This window comes from Amaranthus tricolor, chromosome 14 (genome assembly GCF_026212465.1).
Source record: "Amaranthus tricolor cultivar Red isolate AtriRed21 chromosome 14, ASM2621246v1, whole genome shotgun sequence".
Lineage (NCBI taxonomy): Eukaryota > Viridiplantae > Streptophyta > Magnoliopsida > Caryophyllales > Amaranthaceae > Amaranthus > Amaranthus tricolor.
Genome location: NC_080060.1, coordinates 19,997,738 through 20,019,510, shown reverse-complemented (window position 1 = coordinate 20,019,510; position 21,773 = coordinate 19,997,738). Strand labels below are relative to the sequence as shown.

Sequence of the window (21,773 nt, the reverse complement as noted above, 5' to 3'; positions counted from 1 at the left end):
TCCTAAAGAATGGGAACAATTGCTACCACATGCTGAATTTGCTTATAATCGAGTTCCTAACAAGACAACCGGGTTTTCTCCTTTCTTTGTAGTTTATGGCCTTAATCCATTAACCCCTATAGATCTTACACCTTTTCCTACACCTTTGAAGTTTAGTCATGATGCAGAGTCTAGAGCCAATAAGATTCAAAAGGTGCATGAGCAAGTTGTGGAAAGGATTGAGAAAATGAAAGAGAAGGTTAAGGCAAGAGTAGATCAAAAGAGAAAAGAAGTGATTTTTAAAGAACGTGACTTAGTATGGATTTACTTGAGAAAGGATAGGCTTCCCACATAAAGGAAATTAAAGTTAAGTGCTAGAATTGATGGACCGTTCGAAATTTTGGAAAAAGTAAATGACAATGTTTACAAATTAGAACTACCTAGTAGCTATGGTGTATCTTCTACTTTCAATGTTGCAGATTTGATTGCTTTTCATGAGGAGGACATGTTACCAAGCTTGAGGTCAAGCTTTTCTAAAGAAGGGGAGGATGATGTGGGATCATCTAAATCTAATTCCCATGAGCTAGCTGAGATCAATACAATGATACATCAAACGGAAGACGCTCAAATTCAAAGTCCAAATGTCAAGCCCTTTAATTTCGTAGTCATAAACTAAGTCTTCATTAATTTGAGTCGTTTATTTCATTTCAAATATTTGAGTCATTTGGAAATGATTAAGCCAGGTTTAGGATCAAGCTTAATCATGTATCATGTTTAGTTAGTTGAGTTGTAATTTTCTTTTAAGTCTAGTATTTATTTTTGGCTCAAATGTGATCGAAATTTACTAAGCGTGTGAAGCAAGAATCGAAACAAAACATTCAGCCATAAAATCAACATAATGGCTGAAAATTGTCAAGGATATATGAAGATTATTGAAGGACATTTGCAAATCAAGTCAAATCAAGTCAAATCAAGTCAAGGACTTTATCTCCAAATATCCTCTAGATTTCAAAATATAGCTGTTAGAAACTTGATTTTATCCTCTAGATTTAAAAATATAACTATTGGGAGCTTGCTTTTGTGTAATATTTAGATTTTTCTTGCAAGTTGTAATCTTTGCTAGCTGAATTCATTAGTATAAATAGGCTACTTGCTCTCTTGTAATTCACTCACTTCCATTACATTTTAATACAAACAACCTTTGAGCATTTTTTGTTCTTTCTTTGCAATTTAATTTTAACTTGGAGTAGTTGAAAGTAAGTTGAAGTTCCTTTACTTTTCATTCTTTTGGCTAAAGATTGAATGTGTTCTTAGGAACCCATAGCTTTAATTTCGTGGTGAATTCTGTATCGAAATTAAACTAATCAGCCTTATTTATTGAATTCGAATTTTCAAAATACAAACGTGTATTTATAGTTTGATTCTTGTTTAATACATAGCCAACCTATATCACCTTAGTAGCCGAAAGCACCATATTCCCTCAACACGACCTAAGTTCAATTTTCATTAACCCTTTCTCAACCTATCTTGTAACTTTTAAAAAAGTTATTAACTATTTAGTGGTTCAATATTTTTTGCATATATGCTTCCCCAATTTGCTTAAAGTTCAAGCTTAACTTCAGCTAAGTGACTTATCCAAGCCCTGTAAACAACTTTTTTTAAAAGAGAATATCATACATAGCCCAATCAACATTCTCATCTCTAATTTACCAAAGCTTCTGGCTAATCTTTATCTACATATCATCATCTCTAATTTTCTGTATAAAAAAAACACACCAATAAAATTAATATGTATGTAAAGATAAAATTATTCGACTAAATTTAATTAATCAGTTTCAGTTTCATTCCCATCCGTTACCTCTTCTTCTAAGGACACAGGCCTTGAACCACCACCGTATTGATGAAGGACTAAAACCGAAGCATTTGTCGAAACTTCTTGTGAGGTCAACAACCCGCCCACTGGTCCTAATTCAGGGAACTCGGTCTTAACATTGAGACCAAAATTCGCAGCCACTATACCTTCAGAAGATCGTCCTACCAAAACCAAATTACAAAGACAAAATTCCTTGACAATTTCGACAGTATCAGAACTCGCTTTTACTATTCTTTCCTCGTACTTAATTGACCCGTCTTTTGTCACTCTTTGCTTAATACCATTTAAGGCTTCCTCATCAGCTATCTTAGAGTCTGGATAGCTACCAGTTTCACTCACATTAATAGCCAAAAATTCGGTTCCTTCCATGTTCGAGTCTGCCTTGAAGTGAACAACAATAAGAGCGATTCCTGGGTGTTCAGACATTCGTGTACCAAGAGCCAATGCCTCACGATCATCAGGTCCACCTAGGAAAAACATGGTGATTGTAGAGTCGACATTGCTAGCTGACACTTGCGAGGATCCACCAAGGCCTCTGTCTACTAAGATACCAACGGAGCAAGAAGCATTTTGTAAAACGTGCTTGTTAATGACTCTGTATTCATGCCTTGTAGTCTCTAATGACCCATCAAACTTCTGGTGTTTGTGAAAGGGAACAATGATAAGGGCTGCTCTTTTGCTCTCAGCACTAGCACATATGTCCTCATGCATATCAGAAAAGTGGGAGATTGCAGTCATGGGTCGGATTTGGACATGACTGAGCTGCCCGTATGCCTCAAAGGCTACAACAACTTGATTTGAATCCGATTGTATTGTCTTGTTCCAGAACGGAAGCCCATTTTTTCGAGCTTTATGAACCATCCGAATTGCAGAAGATCTTTCAGAAAGTTCCATCAGATGCATTGCATAGACAGTCAGCCCTTCCTTCTTCTCTGTTCCTCGGGTAGCCTCGATTAGATTAATCATCGTGGGGATGTTCCTACCACTATGGAAGCATGCCATGATCCGAAGTTGAGTGCTCGGATCTTTTCTTTGGACTGTCCTTAGCTTATATGTGTGTCCTTTCTTTGCTGGCTTATACACTGCTGTCACAATTGGTGTTGTCATGAACGTGGTGACCAAGGCCATTAGAACCATAATTGCAAAAGTCTGATCATTTAGCACCTATAAAAAATAAAACCAAATGTTAGATGAGAGCTGCAAGATAAGATATGCTTATAGAGATCATGAACTTGACCGAGTGATAGGGGTTTAATTCTCACCACCTACAGACATATTAATTCTTTCCTCCCCTCTTGTTAGTAGAAAGTATTCCCTAGAATAAAAAAATTTGTTAATAAAGCAAGTGGGTTATTAATACCTTTCGGTCTTTACCGATATTCAGGACAATCAGCTCCACTAAACCTTTGCTGTTCATTAAAACTCCAAGAGCAATTGACTCACTGAGAGGCACTTTACATAGACGAGAAACCATAACGGTCCCAACAACCTTGCCAAAACAGGCAGTTAGTATAACAAGAAGTAGAAGTCCCCATGACTGAGCCCCTTGAATAGTAGCTACGTTGGTTTTAAGTCCACTCGAAGCAAAGTACAAAGGAAGAAGAAGGCCAGACACAAGATCCTCGACTTTCTCTACCAACGCACTAGCTAATGGCCCATCCTTTGGCGCAAGAATTCCAAGAACAAATGCTCCGAAAAGGGCATGAATCCCAATAGTATCAGTCACAAATGAAGCTGCCAAAACTGCGGCTAAGGTAGCACAAATGTAAATTTCCTCAACCGGTTCACCATCTGGGCAATGTCGAGTCATCCACTTGAAGATTTGAGGGATTATAAGAATACACATACCAACAAAAGCCGCACCACACAAGAATACCCACAAGGAAGTTAAAGGGGAAGTGTCGGTGCCAGAGAGGGCTATAGCTAAAGCGAGTAGAATCCAAGCTGTCACATCATTGACTGCAGCAGCTGACATGGCCATACGGCCCACATCAGTTGTAAGTAGTTTGAGCTCAGCTAAGATACGAGCTAAGACAGGAAAGGCGGTAATAGAGAGGGAAACTCCCATGAAGACTATGAAGGGAGCTTGACTAACACCTTTTGAAATGGTTGCTCTAAGAACAAATGATGTACCTATTCCCATAATAAAAGGCAAAGTAATGCCTGCAAGAGCAATACTCATTGCTTTCTTCCCTGTCCTGCGTAAAGCTTTTGGATCCAATTCAAGACCTACTAGGAATAAAAAGAAGATGAGGCCAAGGTTGGCTAGTGTGTCCAACACCGGAAGAGACTTGGGAGGAAATATTGTTTTCAGGAATGCCTCGTTACGACCAAAAGCAGATGGTCCTAGTAGCACTCCTCCCTGTTAAAACAAGAGAACAGCACATTAAAGTCTACTTAATTAAGCAACTTTCATTTAAGTCGGGTTCAAGGTTTTGCCATTATAGTATTGTTGTTGTCACAGGAACAACAAAAATACAACAACACCAAAGTATTGATCCTACAAATTTGGGTCAACTACATAACAATTAGATCAGTTTAATAGTTGTCCACATGAACGTTAGGTATTTGTTAGAATATATAACATATTCTAGGGCTTCAACCATCAGCTTAAACTTTTGGGTGAGTTGGTTCCTTGACAGTATTCTCCATTCGATTAGCAACAACAAAAATGAGAATAATAAATTAGTTCAGAAGATTCATATTCATTCCAGTCAATCCATAGTTCAAGTAAAGAACTGCCGCTTTTCAGTAAGGGATGATGCTGATTAAAGTTACATCATCTAACTTGAAAGGAATCAATTTAAAGCATGTTTTGTGAACCTCAACTCTTGATTTAAACTTATTTCACAATTATTATGTGTATAATTTAATGTCTAACTTTATGTTTCACAATGATTAACTTTAGAAAAAAAGGCAAGAATAAAAATTGGTATCAAGTGTTCCCTTATTTCGATAGGACAAAGATTTATGTGAAACTGCAGATAATGTTTGTCATCAAGAGTCAATCTGAAATCATTTCTTTTATCATGAACAAAAGTAAGGTAGTGTACATTTGATCCCAAAATCTCGTCTAGGTGGGAGCCACTTAATGATATTGAATTGATGGAATGTTGTAATAAGAATTGGTCTTAAGCATAGGAACCTACTTTATGCAAAGAGTTTATGTTATATAATATACTTATACTCTAATCAGTTCCTTGTTGCGAACTGTTTGAAAACACCTGTCAAACACAAATCCATTACAGCCAGATAGTAGTCAAGTTTGTACTATAGACTTTTCCAAGGTTCTTTTAGTTCTGACGAATACTAGAAAGAAAAGTGCTTTTAAGGACACATATAGCTCAATCATGGAAAAGGCCTTTCACAATTTAACACTTTCAAGGCTTCAATAATAGCCGTTGCTTACAAAAATGTAAAGCACAGATTCTCAGGGGCATCACTAGCTGAGGTCATAAATTAAGGTATGATAATAATAATGTGCACAAAATCGTACTTTTAAAGTTCTAACCATAGATTCTCATGTGTAAATGTTAGACAAGTGCGTTACAAACAGAACATATGTTTTCGTACATTAGGTCTTGTATAAAATAGGTGCTCGATGAGTCAGATACATGGAGTTCCCGAAATTGATTATGATTTATGATTTCTAGACAAAACAAAAAATAGACTCTCATGACTTTTTTTTTTTAAATATTAAAAAAAATAGACGAAAAATACTTACAATAATCTCAGCGATCACACGAGGCTGCCTCAGAGCTTTAAGTAAGAAGGCTAGAGTACGAGTGAGGACAATGACCAGGATTATTTGTACGATGACAAGGGGAAGGGCGAAATCAAGAGGATTTTCGCCTTGGAAAACTCCGGTAGAGGTAGCCACCATCGGTTTTGGACATGTAGTGCCATTAGTAGCCGCCATATTATTGATCACAGAAGAATCAACAGAAAATAGCAAAATCACTTCTTAGTGTCCTGCACATAGCAAAAAAAAAGTTGGTCATATAACTTACTTTTATATGATGAATACTTGGTTTATTTAAGCTTAATTATAGAACTCCAATAATGATGGGAAGGAAAACGTCAAAGCAATATTAAGCACACATATTTAGTAGTTGTTAGTGTAAGAAAAGGTAGATTAATGAACTCATTTTCTCTTGGATTTCCTTTTATAAAACTCTTATTATCTATAAAAGTCTAACATAAGCTAAGATCATGTGAATGTGATCACAAATGACAAGTTAGAATGTCTACTCATAAGATTTCTATTTTTACCACACGGCATACAACTCACTTTCTTCGTCACTAATTCATACTTCCTCCGTTCCATAATACCCGCTACATTTTTTATTTTTGACAATTTCATATTACTTGCTACATTTCTGTTTTTAGTAATAAAACAATCATTTAAAGTTATACCTACCCTATTTTTATCCTACTCTATACTCTATAATAAAATATTATGTTATACTCTATAAAATAAACTAATAACGAACTATTTTTCCTTTTTCTTTTTCAATTAACAATAATAAAATACTAAATAAACAATCAACTACAGTGTAGGTCAATCACTTTTCTTAATATCCGTGCCCATGCAAATATAGCGATTAAAACGGAACGGAGGAAGTATGAAAAAATGAGTGATACATAAGTGATACAGTTGTCATATGGTAAATATAAGTCAAAAACGTGACATAACTTTAAGCTGGCCTAAAATACGTTTTTACATCTTCATGATATTGGTAATATCAATAAGCTAAAAATTAAACTTTTAAATGACTTGTTTTAGGGTGTCTAAATACTACAAGGAGTAATACTTTTCCATGTAATGCAATCAAAAGTCAGATTAACATCATACGTCGGCCTAAAATAATTTGCTAATCAACATTGATCAATCAAATTACTCTGTGTATATTTTAGTCTGTTGATATAAGAAACGTGACAAAGATAATCAATTTGAATTGGTGGTCATAATAAGTTCCCTATTTTATTCGGTCCGTAATGTGGGTGTTTGGTAAAATAATTTATTTGATAATATTAATTTATTTTTTTACAAATAGATTATTGGATGATCAAACCATTTAGTGTTAGAATTTAATATATTAATTAACTAGTTCAAAAAACTTGTTTTGAATAGGCTTTTTTTAGTAATCTGCTCTGAGTAGTGTATTCAAAATTAGCGGATCAAATTTAATTAATAAAATAAGATGGTCAAATGGGCAACTTCAATCTCGTAATAACTATCCCAAAAACACCCTTTTAGTTTCACTTGTTTATTGGTTACCTAAGCAAAACCAAAAAACACCCTTTTAGTTTCACGATTTTATTGTGTACCTAAGCATGTGTAACAACAAAGCAATATTTTTTATAACTCTACTTCATAGAGTGTTCCAAATTTCCAATATATTTAGGCTAAATTTCCTAACTTAACTAATACTTCCTACGTTTAAAATATCTAATTATTATGATCGTTAATTCAATTTGTTATTGTGTCATACTGCAATACGTTTAAAATATCTAATATAAATATTACCTATAAAGTCATTCATTTTTTAAAAGGCGAAAGACAAATGCAAATACGTGTATTGAAAAAAAAATTAAATAATAGAAAGTGAACATGCATATTCTAAAAAAGAATAGTATCATTAGGAAATAGCGATAATAAAATTTTATAATTTATATGTATTGTAAAAAATAAGTTCGATTTTTATCTAGTGTCACTTTTTAGAACATTCACAGTAATAAAAAAAAAGAATTTCTTAAAAAAAAAAAAAGAATATTATTGCACGAGACAATTGAAAAGGCCAGGGTGAGCTAATAGAAAACCACCTATAGTCAATTATTTACACCCCATATAAATCCTAAATTCTAATGCAAATCGGACAATAAGAGGAAACGCAAGCATCATAATTCATAGCATGATAGCATTACATCACACAATTTTCAATTTGTTCACTTGCTATACATAGAATATACTCTTTACACTAAATTATAAATTTCTAAATATGTCTAATTCGTATCTCATTAATGTTCCTGAAATTATGTCCAAATTCATAATAAGCACAAATCAAATTTTTTTAATTTAAAATTATTTCATTTGTAAAATGTAAAAGTGTGACACAAATTCTATATCAAAATTGACAACTCATAATTCATAATAATTGAAACTAAAAATCATAAATTAATTCTTATTGACAATTCGTATGTAGACCAACCCTAGATTGACTTAATCTCTATCAAACCAAGATGAATCCTATTTTTTAAATTTTTAATACTTCATTTATTTAATTAAAAGAAATTAAGTTAGTTAAAAAAAAAAAAAAAAAAAAAAAAAACTATGGCCGTCTACGGTGTATCTTGTTCCCACGATTATCCCCTCCAGTTTTTTTCTTTTGGTCCACATGTAATGATATATGTATCTCCTATTGCAAAATATTTTTATCAGAAGAAGTGTATTCTTTATTGGATTAGTATCAATATTAAATTCTTCACTTTGACCTATAAAGAAAATATTTATCCTTTTTTATTTAATTGTTGAGAATTATTGAAAAGGTGAATTAACTATACCAAGCTTCAATACAAATTATTTCTACATATAAACGGCCTTAACATCAATACTTCAATTATTTCTACATATAAACGGCCTTAACATCAATACTCCTTCGAGCCGGCCTTTTGAAAAATGTAATTAAAGAAATTATGTTGGGATGAGTTATCCCACATCGATAAATTGAAAATTGTGTGTACGCTTTATAAGTTATTAGAGACCTTCTTCCCATTGTCATATGGTTTTGGGATGGTATGTATCTCCTTGGCTTATGAAGTGTGTGCACTTGTGTCCCCCGTTAATATGCTGGCATTCACAATAAGTCCAGCCTAATTTAACAAATTAACTATTAATTCATACAATATTAGAAGGAAAAATATCATAAATAATTTTTGCAATATTTGAAAAAATACATTATAAATTTTTCTTTTAAAATTACTTTTTAATCTTTTTTCTTTAGAAATCCTCTTTGTAAATAGTTTTCATTTAGATACCATTATAATTCATATGAAGTTTGGACATTTGATATATAATATAATCAGAATGTTACCTCATAAAATATATATCTCTACTTTTATGCCTCTTTTTCCATATATAAATTATAAAAAAGAATATTATATGTGGTCGTTCTGAGTTATTTTTTTTACCTAGTAGAAAAATATTTTCTTAATTCTGTTTGGTAACACGAAACTTATAACTTTTCCACTGAATAGAAAAAAGATTAAGATATTTGTTAAATTTACGTTATTGTTATCCATCGTAACGACTTTTTTATAAAAATAAAAGTCGCGATCATCCTTATGGGATACGTTTTTAAAAATCTATTTAAAATGATTACATAATTTAATAAATAATATATAACCTTTTATCTACTACATAAAAAAGCTAAAAGTTCAACATAACCACGCGGATTAAAAAAAATCCCTAATTTCTTAATTTTTGTTTGTTTATTTTATTTTTAGTTTTGTTTAGTAGAATGAAGTAGGAATTGTTTACTCCTAGTCCTAGCCTCCCATCTTTATGATGGATTTTCTACCATCCTCTTTAGTCCTTATAATGATGGTTTATGTTGCTCGCTTTTGTGAAGCTTTTTTTTATAATAACATAACTTTTAACTCATTTGTTATGAATAATTTTACTTTTAGATTATTTTTTAATAATTTAATCTTCGCACTTAATTTGCTATAAGCATACAAATATGATATATTAATAGCAAACTAGAGGCAAAAATTGAGTTATTATAAAATAAATTTTATGCTGTTAGCAAACTAAGAGCGAATGTTGGATAATTAAAAATAATCTAAAAATGAGATTATTCATAATAGATACTCCCTTCGTTTTTTTTATCTTCCACTTTGGGTTTTTCACACATATTAAGGAAGATAGAAACTTTGGATTGTAATAGGTATTATTTTAATTAAATAGTAGTTTGAAGTAATAAGTGTATTGGAAGTATGAGGTTGTAGTGAGTATTATCTTAATTAAATAGTAGTGTGAAGTAATGATTGTATTGAAAGTATGAGAGAAAAAATAATTATAATTAAAAGAAAAGGGGTACATTAAAAGAGAAGGGGGGTTTTAAGGGGTAAAAGTGGGATAAAAACTTTCTAATAAAAATAAAAAGTATTCTAAAATGGAAGAACTTTTGAAACTACCTGTTATAGTAATGTGAAAGATCAAAAAAGAACGGAGGAAGTAGATGAAAAGTTTGGATCATTAATATCAAATTTTTTTTTTTTGTTTTTTTTTATCAGTTAGGCTTAGGGTTATAAGTTTAAAAGATCCGTCTAACAAATTTGCAGCTTTAAACTATTAATCAAGTTGTATCTCCTTAGTCAATATACATCAAAGGAGCCCGGTCAAGAAAGGAGCTCCTCAAAAAGGATTCAAAGATATTAAATGTTTTTCCAGAGTATATCAGAAGCAAGTTATTAGTATTAGGGTGCTTATTGTTTGTAATTGATATTTTAGATATTAATAGAAATGATTATGATGTGTCTTTAACCTGTTATTTTTATCGTTTTTTTCTATTAGGTCTTTGTTTTTCTTTTGTTCTGGTTTTATTTTTTTATAGGTCTTTATGTTATCTTTCACCTGTGATCACGTCCCTTTATCTTCCTCGAGCCAGGGAACTCCTTTGGCCGCGCTCTCATTTACGGGTATAAGTTGCCGCCGTCTTTTCCTCCTGAGACCCTGGCCTTAGCTTTCTATGAGCGAGATCTACCGGATACGATGACGATGAAGAATAGAAATGATTATGATTATGATTATTATGGGTACAATATTTTTCTTATTTGAATGAAATCACCCCTAAACTATTCCATAAAAAAGAGTCCTTAAGATAAGATAACAAACTCCCAAAAATTATATACATATAATTATATTTTATTTAATAATTTAAATATTATTTATTACACACCTACTTGAATATGTATATTTTGAATAGAAATTATATTTAATATATTTATCGCTCTTTAATTATATGAAATATTTTAAATTTTATCATACTTTCAAAATGAAACGAAAGGAATAATAAACAACCATAATATAGTAAGCATTAATTTAAATTCAAAATATTAGGGCCCTGTTGAATAAATAGTAAATCAGTCTATAAAATGTTAATAAGAGGATTCAAACTCATGAACTTTTTAAACATGTAATTAAAGAATGCATGCAGATCAAGCACACCGTTAATGATCGCAAATTTTCTCCCGAATATGATAAATTATCTTTCGCAGAATTTTTAATAAATTTGGTATTAAAGAATCCCAAATCACCTTCATGCACACCATTAACATAACATTCAGATTTTAAACCTAAATTTCGACGATTAAAACAGGAAAATTTAATCAAAACTTTAATTGACATCTTTTTTTTAAACTATTATTTAATTACTGATTTTATTCTTGAAAACGTAAATTAAGAGAGAGAGAGAAAAAAAAATTAACCTGGAGAATACGACGGTGTAATCCAAATTGTGCAATTATCAAGTTTTAAATTTGTGCAAGATTTTGTGTTTAATTGTTGTTGGAATTTGAGCTAGTATAGAGAGAGAAAGAAAAAGAAAAAGAATTAAGAGCGAGTGGATTGATTAGAAGTGCACTGAAATAAATAACAGAATTGAGTCCTTAACTCCCAGTGCATTTTTAACGATCCTTAAACATTGTCAGTAGATTTAAAATTTCTTATTTATACTCTAACCTTACTAAATAACTTCTTTATCACACTTAAAAAACAAAATTACAACATAAAATTTTTGGAGCAAAAACTAAGAAATTCAATCCGCAAACAAATAATCGAAGTAATTTTTATTCGAATCGTATTATTTTAAATTAAAAAAAAACAAAATAAAATAAAATAAAATAAAATAGGGCTAGTCTGTGCGACTGAGCCGCGGTCGAGTCGCGGGTTTCGTGCAACTGACCTGCGGTGGGCTCGCGAATTTCGTGCGACTGGTCCAAAATTTTTTTTTTTCGTTTTTTATGAATAATTATCATTAATTTTATTTATATTATTATTATTATTATTATTATTATTATTATTATTATTATTATTATTGTTATTATTGTGATTGTTATTATTATTATTATTATTATTATTGTTATTATTATTATTATTATTATTATTATTATTATTATTATTATTATTATTATTATTATTATTATTAAATTTTTAATTTTGTTAATTATTATATTTAATTTATTTTTTAAAATATTATTTCTATTATTATTATTATTATTATTATTATTATTATTATTATTATTATTATTATTATTATTAACTTTTTTATATTCTTTTAAATATTATTTTTATTATTTTTGTTGGTGATGTTGTTGTTGTTATTGTTATTGTTGTTGTTATTGCTAGTAAATTTTTCTTTAATTTTATTTTTAAATATTATTTTTGTTATTATTGTTATGATTATTATCATTGTTTGTGTTATTATTGTTATGATTATTATTAATGTTATTATTTTTGTTAATATTATTATTATTGTTATGATTATTGTTAATTTAGAAAATTAATTACATTAATAATAATAATAATAATAATAATAATAATAATAATAATAATAATAAATATGTTCTTAAATTATATTTGTTGATAATGAATAGTTAAATATTTGTTGATAATAATAATAATAATAATAAATACGTTCTACCTGCTACTCCCCTCGGCCGGCTACCGTACGTTATGCACCAGCACATCGACTGTGCTTTGATATCGGCCTTCATGGAGAGGTGGCAGCCGGATACGAACACCTTCCACATGCCATGGTAGGAGATGACGATTATGTTGCACGACGTGCAACCCATAATGGGCATAGGTATTGATGGTTCGCTACCGGCTGAGCCTTCTGAGGGGGAGTGGCAGGTCGGTATTACTAATTTTTTTGAGGAGCCCATGTCCGAGCTACGACGGAAAGGGATATTCACCAGCGCTTGCGTCAACGTTGCTGAAGTGATGTAGTTGTGTCATCAGTCCTAGGCTATGGAGACCCAGTCGACAGCCTACTACATGGCTATTGTCGGCACTACCCTGCTGGCGGATAAAACCAGAACCGGCATGCGACCTCACCCGATACTTACTGTCAACATTGATCAGGATGAGATCGCCTAGGGTGCGGTGACGCTGGCCTACATGTATCGCCAACTAGGAATGGCATCTAGGGCTGGTTGTAAGACCATTGCAGGTTGCCTCACATTGCTCCAGACATGGATTTACGAGTACTTTTCCTCCTTTCGCCCTCATCCTCGCCGAGCAGATGTGCCTAATAAGACTAGGGCGGAGATGTGGTCCACGCCCAAGCCAGGTTGTGAGATCAACTAGCTGAGGGATTGCAGGAGTATACTGGACTGCATGACGGAGGTTCAGGTATTGTACATCACATCACACATTGTTATGCATGTTATTTTAATTTTAGATTATTTTTATATGTTAACTTGGCTTGTATGCAGGTGGAATGGACTCCGTACATGACTTCTCCAAGGGCATTGCTGAATGAGCACCCGCACACCACCTTCATCGGGGGTATCACTTGCTTTGATATCGTCGAGGTGTATTTGCCGGAGAGGACAGTGCGACAGGTCGGCTTTGTGCAGGCTATTCCCTCCCCCCCACCCCTTTGAGACCAGCCTAGGCTGTACGACCGGCACACGGTACCTGTAGCACTTTTCGGATCCTGGCTTGCTGGATTGTAATCTGTGTGTGCCCTTTTAAACAAGGTATCAAATGAGCTATTACCGCTACCAAGATAATACTTGAAAGACGAGTGTTGGCTTTCAACTCTGCTGGTAGTCTGGTTACCCATGTGTAAACATTCATTTGTCTACGCACGCACAAATTTCTCTCTAAGTGGAATCCATATTCTAGCCAAATACTGAACGACCTTTTTGTTCCTAACCGACTAGGTAGTCACGATTGATTGCCATCTCTATTCAAATTCGTCGATTGTAGAACTTTCAACCAAGGGGTTCCATCTACTTTTCCTGAATACCTGTCCTTGTTGATTTCTTTTCCAGCCGCACAACTTGTCCACCATGTTCTCAACGTCGTCTGCAATATGCCAAATGCATAACAAATGTCGCACATCTACATTAAACACAACATTGAACGTAATTAAGACATATTCAATAAATAAAACGACAATAATTAATCAACAAAACCTTTTTACTTGGGAAGACGTCACGAATAGCTGCATCAGTTACAATGACGCTAGGAGTATGAGCTGTGCCAAAAATATCTCTCAATCTCTGCAACCCCCACGAATATGACACAGCCGCCTCATCTCGCATCAAACAGAACGCAACCAAGAAGTTGTGATTGGTTGCTGTCATTCCGATTACTTCACACAGTGGCCACTTTTGTTTGTTTGTTTTGTACGTTGTATCTATCAATACAACATACGGTCACGTACGTATCATTTGGATAGAGCTAGGATTTGCAACTAATAATCTGCTCAATCCCCCTTCATTATCCAAGTCTGTCCAAACCACGTAATTAAGTTATGAGGCCATATAAAGATAGTATTGAAGGAGAGTCCTACCCTTCATCTCTTCTCTCCTTATTGATTGCCTAGCATTACAAATCTGATTCATACTAGTAAAAAACCAGGAAAATTTTCTCTAATAGAAGTCATGATAAAGGCCGGTTGCACTAAGCTGTCGTATGTGCTCCCGAATATCTACATTGATCTTATTTGCCCTTACATGACCATCTCTGTACACTAAAAACGGGTGGTTGTGTCTTCCTTTTTCACCAAGACACACCCTTACCGTTTAAGGCCTTTCTCTTGGTTTACGACTACTTGCTACAATCAAAAATTTACACCTACAAGTTCTACTTTTAGAACCACGTCGGGCAGCATTATCTAGATTATGTAAATCACCCTAATATTACCATAGCGGTGACATCTTAAATACACACTAACTCTAGAACATCCTTCTTTTTGTTTATAAGAAGCATGTGTAAATTGAAAACCAATTGTTATTGCTATAGCATCGGCTCAACTATGTAATTCATCTAAGGAATCAAATTCCCTATCCGTAACAAATCTACCGGAATAATCTACGTTGTCTCCTAAGTTTTCAAAGTCCTGCAAATTTGAAATATGAAACAAACCATACATTAGGTCATTAAAAAATTATACATACATTAATAATAAAAATATTCAATAATAAATAAAAATTATAAATTACTTTAATAATTAATATTAAAATATTAGTAATACAAATTAATGTTAATTAAAAGTTATAATTTACTTCAATAATTAATATTAAAATAATAACAATACAAAAAAATAATAAAATAATTGTAATAATAATAAAACAAATTAATATTAAATAATAAGAAAATAATAATAATAAGATATAACTATAAATTATTTAAATAAATAAATAATAACAATATAAATAGTAATGTTAATAATATAAATTACTTACATTAATAATAATAATAATAATAATAATAATAATAATAATAATAATAATAATAATAATAATAATAATAATAATACAAATAATAATAATAATAATAATAATAATAATAATAATAATAATAATAATAATAATAATAATAATTTACTAAGACGTATAATAATGTAAATAATAATAAAAAAAAGCCAATCGCACAAAAATTGCGAGCAGACCACGGTGGAGTCGCACAAAACGTTCGAGTGGACCACGGTTCAGTCGCACAAAACGTGCGAGTGGACCACGGTCCAGTTGCACGTTTTGTGTGACTGAACCGTGGTCCATTCGCACGTTTTGTGCGACTCCACCATGGTTCACTCGCCCAGTTTTTGCGACTTTAGTTTTTTTTTAAAAAAATTACACCGATTCAAATCGATTAAAGTACATACCGGATCCGATTCCTAGTCGCTTTCCTTAGCCATAGTTAATCGATTCCAACTAATAGCTTCTTTAAAATCGAAAAACATTTTTGGAGAGTTTTTGGAGAGATAGTACCGTGTTTGATTTCCTATATCATACAAGGGCGCTTCTGAAAATTCAATATATATAGGGTCGCGATAAAAATGTTCAGGATTACGTTTTAACTTTAAATTTAATGTGTTTTAAGTGATAATAGTGTTATTAAGTGCGATTTACATTTGTTAAACAAGTTATAAGTTCAGGGGCAAATTCGTAATTTCATTAGGGGGTGACGATAAAATGAAAAAGGGTGGCGAATTATAACAATGCCCTTTGTTATTCCTATTTACTTTTACAATTTTGAATGTAAATTCTAAACTTCAATATCTTTAAATTCACAAAATGAAAAATTATGATAAATATTTAATAAAAAATTATACATTAAGGCGAATCTAACGAGATCTTATATAAATATATTTTATGTGAAAAACATTAATTAAATTTCTCTCTCCTTAAGATGGAATTTCCCAAATAAGAAGAACATTAGAGAACGGAGGAAGTATTTATATACAACCCCGTATTCTGTAAATAGTCGGTATTGCCCCTATATGATACTCTTAAGTACTAACGAGAGGTGTTCATTCCGGTCACCGGGTTGATTTCGAGTTAGGTTTTTCAAGTCAGTTTGAATTTGGGTTTTGTGTCCCTATTGTTATTTACCTAATTGTAAATCATTTTTAAAATCGGGTCAAATCGGATTCAATTATAAAATCGGATAAATTTTGAATTATTGAATCTACTAGAGAGTGCCCGTGCGATGCACAACTTTATTAAAATTTCTGATATATTTGTATAAACTAAGATTTTATAATCATTTAATAAATAAAATTGAAAAGATTTTATAAATAATTGAAAAACGAAATAATATACATGGTTTTATAATACATTAGATAATATAAGTATATAACCTGAATAGTAAATAATCAATTAATATGGATAATATTATAGTCATACTTAAAAAGTAGTAAAGTTGAAGATATAAATATTAGTCATAATAACAATGACATTATCATTGAGTTTTGAAGGTAAAACCTTTGCTGAGGTTCTGTCAAGTAATCAATTTTAAATGTGATCATGTCATCCGTATTTTATTTTAGTAATAGTTATAGATATATTTTGAACAACTTTAACTATGGCTTTTAACTTTTATCCCCTCTCTGTAATGGAATTTGGCTAACAAGAAATTTAGTAGTACAATCTAATGGAGATTTTGTTAGCCAGGAACGGGGGAGTATTCATAGATAGATAAATATTATATGGATTTATTTAAGAAAAAATGTGTACAATAATTTATCCCAAATTATAGTTATCTATAAATAATTTAAGGAACCTATGACTTAAAAATGTTAAACATGTCAATTATAAAAACTATATTAGAGAATATTATTTAAATGTAAAATTATAAAAAAAATAAAAAACAAGTTGACTTATTTCTTTATTTTTTAATTCTACCTTTTAATTTATGCTATTTATAGTTTGTTATTTTATTTCTCCATTTTGTGCTAATTTACCTACAAAATCAATTAACATTTGGACACCAACACTCATTGCACTACAATAAAATATACAGTTTTTCAACACATAATTTTATACGGAATAAAAAGCGCTGAAAATAAACACGGAGTTTTTAAACGGCTGTTTTTCAACGCTCTTTAACGTGGATAAAATGTGAATGCTAAGCGTCTAAAACCAATTATTCAGTGTAAAAAACAGGAAAAATTTACTCATAATAATCCCAACTTTACTCGATTTTCCTACAATAATTCTAACTATGGATTAAACAAGAATAATCCGAAATTTAAGGGATATTTGTCAAGAGTATACTATGGTGACCGGCTACCTGTTGTAACAAGTAATTTTTAAAAAAAATAAATTAAAATAAAATCAAAAATTATAAAAAAGTTAATTAGAAAACTTAAAAGAAAAAATTTTGATTACGTAAACCCCTCCCCATATTGCATCCCTCTCCCTACTCCTCCTCACCTGCCACCCCTCCATCCCATCTCAAGGTAGATAAGAGCAATAATGGCAAATATATGAAAATTATACTTAAAAGAGAGAAATTACATTCAAAAGATTTATAAATAAAAATCATTAAGACACTAACCATTAGTGATGGCCACGGTCCGGGTTGGGCCGGTTCCGTTCCGGTTCCATTTGGAACCTGATTCGAACGTTTCGGTTCCGGTTTCGGTTCTGGTTCCGGTTCCGGTTATGGGCGGTTCCAAACGTTTCCTTGGCGGTTCATGAGGCAGTCCCAACTCGCGGGTCGGACCATCAGTTCCATTTTTATTTTTCCTTTAAATATAATATAAAAATACTATAGTAATGCGGACGTACCTTTGATGATTATTTGATTATTAGAGAAATTCATTGCTTGTCATCGTTATTAAAATATTTACTAAAATGAATGAAAAAAATAAATTAATAAGAAACGATAAAGATGATTAATAAAAAAAGAGGGAGAAAATGGACTTGAACCTAGTACCCGAAGGAATACTAAGCTGCCTAAGTATCCCGAAGGAATCCAAGCCCACGTAGTTCTTTGTCATACCTTTTATTTGTAGTTGTTGAATGTTGATTGATCGTTGTCCGATTGATCCTATTCGTCTTCGTCATCATCATCTGGTTGGTTAGATACTTCCGCTGACTCTCCTCCTGACGATGATGCAGATGTATTCATCATCATCCATGGATCATCATCATCGCCTTGATCATCATCGTTCTTTAGTCCTTGTGTTCGAAGCTCCGCTTGATCCCAATCTTTCTTGCAAACACATATTTGAATACTACGTGGAGCAAGACGAGATCTCTTTTCGTCTATCTTGTGTAATGCAGGTTTGAATAGAGTACTAATTGATTGATGCAATACTAGCTGCTAATTCGGATGAACATACGAATGACATCAACAAAGAGTTGTTAAAAGGTGGTTCGTGAATCACTTTATTAGCCTCGTTTAATAAAGTATTCTGAATATTTTAAGATTAAGATTATTGTACTAATACTTTGTGGTAGGAATATCTGAAGACTCAACTCTCTTAAATAATGATAAGAGGAGATTGAAAACTTAATTCTCTTGAATGATGATAACTCAAAACACATATTGATTAAACAAATAAATTAAGTAATTACATTTAGTTGTTTAAGTAAGTTTAAAATCATATTTGATATACATTTGATAAGTGATATATATTTAAGTTCGAAGTCGATGGAATATGCTTAAAGAACTTAAGTTTATTTTAAAGTTGATTTTATAAGTTCTGAAATATGTTTCAAAGTCTTGAAGATAATTACGTTTACAATCAGGTTAGTTTCGTAATTACATTTGAAATATTTTAATAGGTCAATGTTCCTTGAAATTATATTTGAAATATTTTAATAGGTCAAGGTTCATTAAAATTAACTTGGATATTATTTGAAATTAAGATTGAATATTTTATTACACGTTTTTGTTTAACGTTTAAATATTTTATATTTAAATTTGAATTTAAATATGAGTTTAAATTAATTTGATAATTAAATATAGTACAAGGTACACATGTTTTACTAATTATAGTACACGGCTATATTTGATAATTATGCAAAGATCTAGAGTTTTCTATTAATAGAATAATATTTGAATTTATACTAAAAATAGAAAATGAGGATTTGAATTAATGCTAATAATAGAAATTAATTTAAATGATTAATTAAATGTTGATAAATCTGGTTTGTGCTTATTTTTCATTATCTTGTATGAGTACTAACGTGGCAGCATAGCATTGGATATTAAAGACAAATTACAGCACACAATGACGAAATTATTTTAGCTGTCAGTACACGTCAGTTTGAAGATAACCTCAAGATCTTGAAGACAGGCGCTGAATGACCAGGTCAACAGAAAATAACGGAAAGGAACCTTCTTGTATTGCAAGATGTGTTGAGGCGTAACACTATATATATGAGGCTTCATTTCAGAACTAAGATACACCACTTCTTACAACTTTCTCTCTTGACTTAAGATTTAGAAATTCTCTAAGAGTTGTAATTCGTAATTCTTAAATCTTAGTTCATCTAACTCTTACATTTGTTATAGGCTTAAGAGTTTTAAAAAGAGTTAGATTAAGTTTAATACGCCTAATCAAGAATACTTTTCAAAGTGTTCAACTTGTGAATCTCTATTGTGAGATTTGGGATTTTGCTTTTATTAAAGGGACTTGTAATATGGTTCTTCAAGGGCAAGAACGTGGTGAGAGGAGATAGTGAGATCTTCTTGTTTGTATTAAAGTCGGATTAATAAAAGGCGTTGAAATCCTACGGGTTGAAAGAGAACCCATAGGCGGGGAGTAGGTTAGTTAAAACCGAACCTCGTTAACATATTGTGTGTTATTCTTTAAAGTTTATTTTCCGCACATACGATTAGTGTTTACGAATTTGGCTCAAAGCTGTTCCAGAAGACAGTTTTGACAGACTCCTCAAACTCTTGAGACAAACTGCCAGAAAAGTTTTTTAAAAGCCCAAACTCTTTATTAACCCCACTCTAGAGAGTATTCAATTTCCTATTAACTTTCATTTGGTATCAGAGCTGAGTTTCACACAAAAAGATTAATATCTTGTGATGGATCCAATAGGAGAAGGATTGTTTGCTCAAGGACGTTCGTGTTCAAGACCACCTTTGTTTTGCGGTACAAATTTCTCACATTGGAAAACCTTGATGAAAATGTTCGTGATTGATCAAGATATGGAACTTTGGGAAATCATAACTAAAGGACCTAAGATACCCATGAAAAAGGACGCTCAAGGAAATGATGTACTAAAGTCCGATTCCGAATATTCACAAACAGATTTGGAATGGGTTTCCAAAAACTATAGGGCAATGAATCAATTGTGTTGTGCTTTGAATGGTACTGAGTTTAATCGCGTTTCTTCATGTATAAGTGCTAAAGAAATATAGGACAAGTTGGTTGTGACATACGAAGGAACAAGTCAAGTGAAGGAAACAAAAATCAACATCCTCATGCATCAATACGAAATGTTTAAGATGAAAAAGGATGAGAATATAAATGAAATGTTTACTCGTTTTACGTTGATTACTAACAGTTTGAATTCTCTTGGCAAAACTTTTACTAATGCAAAAAAAGTTCAGAAAGTCTTAAGGTGTCTTCCAAGATCCAAATGGGGTCCAAAAGTCACCGCCATTAAGGAAGCTCAAGACTTGAGAGTTCTATCGCTTGATGATCTCCTTGGAAAACTCACAACTCATGAACTTACCCTACATGATGATGGAGATAATGATGTAATACCTTCAATGAAAAATCTTGCTCTAAAGGCAAAGAAACATCATGAATCTTCAAGTGATAATGAAGATAGCAATGATGAGGAAGATCCATTCGCATTGATCACAAAAGGTCTTGAAGAAATTATGAAGATGCGAAAAAGATTTAAGAAATTTAAATCCAGAAATAAAAGTAAGTCTTCTAACTCTAATTCAAACTTTAAGACTAACAAACTTGCTTGTTTTGAGTGTGGTTCTACAGAACATATGGTAAAGGACTGTCCTAAGAAGAAAAGACAATCCTACAAAAAGAATAAGAACAAACAAGCGATGGTTGCAACTTGGAGTGATTCCGAAGGATCATCCGAATCTGAAAATGAAGATGGACAAGCTCATGTATGTCTTATGGCTGATAATGATGACAATGATGATTTAGATCAAAATCATAAAGAGGTACGTGACTATCTTAACACATGCTCAAAAGATGAATTAGTTACAACTCTTGTCAATATGTTTCAAATTGAAAAGATTTTAAAAGATGAGAAAGATATCTTAGTGGTTAGAATACGACATTATGCTGAAGGTTATGAACATATCATAAATAAAAATGATTCGCTAAAGGCTGAAAAAATTAAACTTGAAAAGACTGTCAAGGTCTTGAAAGAGCAGAATCTCAGCCAGACTAAACAGCTT

General features: G+C 31.7%; 1 protein-coding gene across 2 annotated transcripts; it reads right to left on the bottom strand.

Annotated features, from left to right (window-relative positions):
• Positions 1 to 1,352: 1,352 nt before the first annotated feature.
• Positions 1,353 to 11,448, bottom strand: LOC130799728 (cation/H(+) antiporter 18-like). Of its 2 annotated transcripts, XM_057662932.1 has the most exons (5): positions 11,345 to 11,448; positions 5,577 to 5,824; positions 3,213 to 4,214; positions 1,838 to 3,016; positions 1,353 to 1,736 (listed from the first exon to the last, which is right to left on the bottom strand). In XM_057662932.1, exons 2-5 carry the CDS (start codon positions 5,769 to 5,771, stop codon positions 1,713 to 1,715), a joined length of 2,400 nt encoding a protein of 799 aa, XP_057518915.1. In that variant the 5' UTR covers positions 5,772 to 5,824; positions 11,345 to 11,448; the 3' UTR covers positions 1,353 to 1,712. The 2 variants fall into 2 exon arrangements, with proteins under 2 accessions (XP_057518915.1, XP_057518914.1); XM_057662931.1 differs by having other exon boundaries at positions 1,353 to 3,016.
• Positions 11,449 to 21,773: the final 10,325 nt, after the last annotated feature.